The 6,313-nt window shown below is 50.6% G+C and overlaps 1 protein-coding gene across 2 annotated transcripts in view; it reads right to left on the reverse strand.

Moving 5' to 3' along the window:
• Window positions 1-5,874, reverse strand: part of celsr3 (cadherin, EGF LAG seven-pass G-type receptor 3) — a 76,756-nt gene extending 70,882 nt beyond the window's left edge. Inside the window, exon 1 of one of the 2 annotated variants that reach the window (XM_077544089.1) lies at window positions 347-5,874. In XM_077544089.1, coding sequence (XP_077400215.1) covers window positions 347-5,480 — 5,134 coding nt within the window. In that variant the 5' untranslated portion in view covers window positions 5,481-5,874. The remainder of the gene's footprint in view (window positions 1-346) is intronic. The other variant, XM_077544096.1, reaches the window with a different exon arrangement.
• Window positions 5,875-6,313: the final 439 nt, after the last annotated feature.

Raw genomic sequence — 6,313 nt, forward strand, 5'->3', positions numbered from 1 at the left:
TCATTTGATTGTTAGTTCAATTCTCTGCTGTCTCACTCATCTCAAACTCAAACCACAGCTAAATTAATACTGTGGGACCTGTTTCAGAACCAGCACCAGTCTTGCGCAAAGCACAGTTTAACTATATTTAAGGAATTATTCCATCTATAGCCAACAATGAAACAACTTCATTCACACACCATTCCACCATTCAATAGATGAGAAAGAAAAAAAAGTATTCTAAGCTTTTCTCCTCCCTGCTTACAAACCTGTGGAGTAGTCAGTTTTCTTCATGTTATTTGTCACCGTGGACGACTATTCCTCCCATCCACACTTCCCTCCCGTGTCCCCATTCCTGTTCTCTTACCTGTGACAGTGATCAGCATGGGAGCCACCAGCGGCCTGTTATTATCCAGTTTACGGCTCAGTCGGATCTCCCCGCTGGTGTGATTGAGCAGCAGCAGGTGAAGCTCGTTCCCCCTGTCGATCGTGTAGTACAGTCGGTCCGACACGTCAGGATCGTTGGCGGGGACTCTCCCAATAATCCCGTTGGGGAAACTGTTTGAACGGTTTGACACAAAATTGTTGAAAATAATTTGAAAGTCCTGGAGGGTGGGTTTGTTGTCATTCTGGTCCACCAATTTGATCCGAACAGTAGCCCGGCTGACGAGAGGAGCTGAGGTGGCCTGGACTACAATGACGTACTCGTTGCGAGCCTCGTAGTCAAGATCAATAAGTGATGTCAGCTCCCCTGAGAAAATGTCCATCTGGAATATCTCAGGAATGTTACCCTCCACAATTTGGTACATTATTTGGGCATTGGCGCCCTCGTCTGGGTCCGTGGCGGTGATCTGGGCAACCACAGAGCCCACGGCACTGTTTTCCCTCACCAGAATCTCAAAGTCATCAGCTGGGAAGACCGGGGCATTATCATTAACGTCAAGAACCGTCACTTGGATGTGGACAGGTGTTCGCTGAGGGGGTACCCCTCGGTCAACGGCATATGCTGTGAGCTCGTAAAATGGCACACTCTCGCGGTCCAGCCGGCGAACAGTTCGTACAATGCCAGATGTCGGTTCAATGGTAAAGTCTCCATCTCCATCCTCGCCATTTTGGAAGGTGTATTGGACGCGGCCGTTGGCGTGTGCATCCCGATCTGTGGCTGAGATTTGGAGGACACTGGTGAAGGGAGGGGCGTCTTCGCTCACAGTTCCCTGATATCTGGGACTAAGGAACTGAGGTGCATTGTCATTCACGTCATTGACATTCACCTCCACATATGTCGTGTCTGATTTCTGTGGTATGCCGTTGTCTTTAGCTGTTATAGCCAAAGTGTAGGTCATCTGGTCCTCATAATCAAGCTCCGCCTGCAGCGTGATAGCCCCTGATGCAGGATCGATGCGAAACTGAGGGATATTGTCCTCCAGGAAGTATGTGATACGGGCATTTTCACCAACATCGTCATCTGTCGCACTGATGACAACCACAGTACTCCCAGTTGGCCGGTCCTCATTCACACTAACAGAGTAGTGTGCGCTTTGGAACACAGGCCGGTGTGTGTTGGCATCAGTGATGTTGATGTGCACTTGACAGGTGTCGTGGAGCGTGCGGTCTGAGGCCGTGACAGTTAAAACATAGCGCCGCTCTTGTTTGTAGTCCAGTGGGAGGGCTAAGGAGAGCAGCCCGGCACCCCCTGCGGTGCTGATAGCAAAGCGGTTCCGAGTGTTCCCACCTGTTATCTGATAAGTCACAGCACTATTGACATCCCGATCCATAGCTGTTACAGTAACCACACTTGTTCCAACCACAGCGTCCTCATTCAGGCGGGCATAATATTCTTTTTTCAAAAACTCCGGGTGGTTATCATTAACATCCATAACTGTTATGGTAACACTTGCTGTGGCAGAAAGAGGTGGCATTCCATAATCTCTGGCCTCCACACCAAAGAAATAGTGTTCAACAGATTCTCTGTCAAGAATGGTTTTGACAGTGACCCAGCCCGTCGCAGAATTAATGACGAACGGTGTGTCGGAACTGGTGCCAGTCAACCTGTATTCCAGACGCGCATTGTCGCCAGCATCGGTATCGATGGCTTGGATGTGGAGGATAGAGCTTCCGACGGGTGAACTTTCAAGTACTGATGCTTGAAATGGGGTGGAGACAAAGATGGGCGGGTTGTCATTGACGTCTGTCACTTGCACGCTTACAATGCCAGTGTTGTTGGACAGTGGCGGTCTGCCATTGTCTTGCGCACGGACACGGAGCGTGTACTCCCGCTCGGCCTCATAATCCAGAGGCGCCACCACCTGGATCTCCCCTGTGACGCTGTCGATGGAAAACTGGCCACGACTGTTCCCGCTGATGATGTTATAGTGAACCGCAGCGTTACTGTCCTTGTCCTGGTCTGTGGCACTCACACGGAGGATCTCCGAGTGAGGTCTCACGTCCTCCTTGACCGCCACCACATAACGCTTCTCACTGAACTGTGGCACATTGTCATTTTCATCCAACACGGTGATGAAAACTTTAACTGTGGCTGAGCGTGCGCCTGGTTCCTTGCCCTGGTCACTTGCCTCCACCTGGAGTGTGTAGTGCTCATTTGTTTCTCGGTCAACAACTCCACGGGTTGTTATGAGCCCTGATCGTGGGTCTACCTCAAAAGCAGATCTCCCAATTGTGGCGGCGTCGCCGACAAAGCGGTATCGAATATTGGCATTGGACGGGGAGTCTAAATCTGTCGCTCTTAGCTGAAGGATGGGGTATCCTTCCTCTACATTCTCCCTGATGGTCTCCCGGTACTCTGTCTGCTCAAAAATAGGAGAGTGATCATTGCGATCTGCAACAGTAATGGCAACCATTGTGGTGCCAGAGAGACGAGAGGAGCCATGATCAGTTCCCGTGATCCGGAAATAGTGCAGATCCATGTGTTCTCGATCTAAAATCTGCGTGGAGGTGATCAGACCAGTATCAGGGTGGATGTGGAAGAAGTCAGACGACCGGCTGTTCATCAGTGGAGCCATGCTGTAGCTCACTCTGCCTGCATCCCCTGCATCGGGGTCTGTGGCGGACATGACGATAACAGAGGTCCCAGGTGGCTGGTTCTCTGCCACTTGTACTTGGTAGTTATACAGGGAGAAATGAGGATGTCTGTTAGCAGCCCGTCGAGAGCGAGGCCGAGGCATCAAAACCTTGTCCGCCCTTTCTTCCAGCGAGGTTTTATCATCTGGCTCTATTATCAACTTTTCCAGGCTCCTCTCTCCCCTTGAACTGTGCCTCTCCTCGACTAGCCCCTCTGGCTCCTTCTCCCCATCATGGCTTTCATCAGCCCAGCTCTCTTTCTTCCATCTTTTCATATCTGACTGTGTGATGGTGGCAGTGCTACTGAACCTATCCTGACCCTTCCCTCCCTCTATCTCTCTTTCTCCAGCTTGGCCTGGCTTTGTTGTCCCCCTCTCGCTCTGTCTCTCATCCTCCTCTTCTCCCCACGGTCCTCTCCCGCCCATTAACTCGCCCTCCCCCACCTGTAATTTTCTTCCCCTAGCAGGGCCCTCCAGCCCGTCCCTTTCTGCTTCGCCCTCCCTTCTCTGTCCTCCCTCAACCCCCATCTGCTGCCTTTCTAATGGTCTGACATCATCTAACGGCCATTGCTCACTGGACATAGTTATTTCTGATTCACCCAAAGCGTCTATCGCCTTCTCCCCCTCCTCTTCTTCATTGTTGTTATTACTGTTCATGTTGAATCCCCGCCACAAAAACACTCCAACATTCAGGGGAGCTGTCCCAAGTACTGAATCCCCCTTGTCACCTGCAGAGAGGGGCAAAATAGGAGATTCACTAAACCAAGTGGTCAGGTTGATTTGTGAAGGGTAAGCGAGATGTTTTGCTAAAATTAGCTCATGTTGCAAAAAAGGACTTAGCTTGTTTGTATGAACAGGAAACTTCTCTTGCATAGAAAATGCTGACTCATCTGCCTCTGAAGTTGCTTTAACATTTTCAAGAGACGTAAAGAAAAGTTCAGTGCGTTCAATTTCTGTATCATGGCCTGTTTGTGAGCTTTGATGCATTTTGTTACATATACAACGCTGACCTAGTGCCTCTCTTATGCTGTCTAGTCTAAATTGGATGATGGGATTTCCCTGAGTTCTCCCTCCCCAGAGACCCATAAAGTCAGCTAACAATCCAAAACATGTTAGTCGTCCCTTCAAATAGCAAAAACAACCACTGGTAGCATCCCGCTTCTCTACCAGCAATTCATTGCTCCGTCTCTCGGTTGTAGGTGCAGTATTGTCCTCATTATCAGCCCTACATTGTCGAGTCAGACTCGCAAAAGCCAAATCATTATCCGCATAATTAGATAAGTTAATGCATTTGTTGCCTTGGCTCACCCCTCCTCCTTTTCGAGCTCTCCTCTCACCCTTTTCTCGGCACCTAAACGTTGCCAGTGCACTACCTCTGTCCTTTTCTTGCCCCTCCAACCAGTCTTCCCTCTCCCCTCTAACGCGCTGGGTCCAGCCTCCCTTAGCCCCCACTCGAATGCTGCTTGGGTCGATAAAGCTGTGCCTGCCTAAATAAGAACAATTACCAGCTCTCCTCCTGACCATGCTGCCACCACCACCATCATTATCACTATCATCATCATCGTCATCATCATCATCATCGTCATATGCTTTTTGGAGCAGATAAGTTGAATGTTGGAAAACATTGAATGCTGGGTGATTTAAGATGTCACCCAATTTCGATGCTTGGATCCAATGTGAATTGTTGCTGAAACAAGAGTGTGATTCCAATGTAGGATTAGAAGCCTGTGTCCACGTTGGATTGTATCCAAAACGAGAAAGGGTGCGAGAAGGCACGGGGTCCGGTGATGGTTTGCAAAACGTGGAGGGGGCACCAAGTCCGCTCACCTTACGATCCCTCTCCCACACCCCTCGGCCACATCTTCCTCCACTTCCGGGTGCGTCGCGCAGGCCAAATGCTCTCACAAAGGCTGCGCCACGTTGAGTTAGGTGTGGCCGTGGCAGCGCGCACGCTCCGGTAGTCCTTTGTACTGTCCGTTTCTTACCACTCTGAACCGGCGAAGAGCTGAAAGCGGCCGAGGTGGAAGGCGGAACAACGCCCTTCTCCAACCCCCATCCAGCGCGGCTCCTGTGTGTCACGCCGGGGAGCAGATAAGGAGGAGGAAGTATCGGTGGCTCGTCTCCACTACTCCAAAACGTCCCGACTCCTTCCCGTGCCTGTTTCCTTGGCCCCGGCATCCCTCCCGCAGTTGGTCGTCCTCCTCCCTCCAGCTGTGTCCTGCCGTCCCCCGGTGGCTCCCATTCTCGCTCACAGCGCACGCTCGCTTTACCGGCATCCCTGTGGCATGGGCCCGGGGTGCCCAGGTCGGAAGTCCCCGTTGCATATACCGTCCGCGGGGTGAGGGCGAACAAAGAGCCGAGGAAGAAAAGCAGGTGAAGACCCAGAGGCGAGAGCGGGGAGAAGCCCGGCAGCGGTGTAGCCATTTAGTCTCTTCCTTTCTCGGTCTCTCCCCTCCTTTTTCCTCCTCCACCTATCTCGGCAAAGAGACCGTCTTTCCTTCTTCCCGGGTCACTTCTCTGTCCCCCACTCCACTTCCAGGAGCGTCGGCACCGCCCGAACCCTTCCCCCAGGCTCCCCCGTCTCTTCTTCAGCCGGGAGAGTTGGCATCTACCCGCTGTGGTGCGTGATGCTGAGGCTGTGTGCGTCAGGAGCTGCGCGGCGGCAGCAGCAGCAGCATCTCTCCACACCTTCACTCACATCCAACATGGCTCACACTCTCACTGGTTGCCTCTCTCACTCACACACACACACACATAGACACACGCTCTCTCACAAACACACACCCCTGGCGTCGGTGCACGCCTCCAGCATCCGCACATGCACACACACGATCAAACTCTCCTCCTCTTTCCACTTCCTCCCCTCCCCCTTACGGACAGCATCTTTACATGGCTCGACCTGGTGATTGTGAACTCGTTGCAACAACCAGCACGTTTCCCTCCATTGAAGGAGAAATATAATATAGCCTAAATTAGATGGATAATGGACATAATTATGTATAGGCTATAGACTATTGCACTGAAAGTTTACAAACTGTGGTTCAATGAAACATTTGAAAATGGAAAGCAGTCATGATTGTAGTTATTTACTATTATTATTATTATTATATTATCATTATTATTATTATTATTATGTTACTGTTGTTGTTTGTAAATTATTAGAAGTAGTAGCCTAAACATGCGTAGTATTCCGTTGTTAATGTTTTTGTTGTTGTTATATGCTTTTATTTTTATTTGAGTATTTTGCGGGCTTCCTT

Source organism: Vanacampus margaritifer, chromosome 1 (assembly GCF_051991255.1).
Source record: "Vanacampus margaritifer isolate UIUO_Vmar chromosome 1, RoL_Vmar_1.0, whole genome shotgun sequence".
In the NCBI taxonomy this organism is placed as follows: Eukaryota; Metazoa; Chordata; class Actinopteri; order Syngnathiformes; family Syngnathidae; genus Vanacampus; species Vanacampus margaritifer.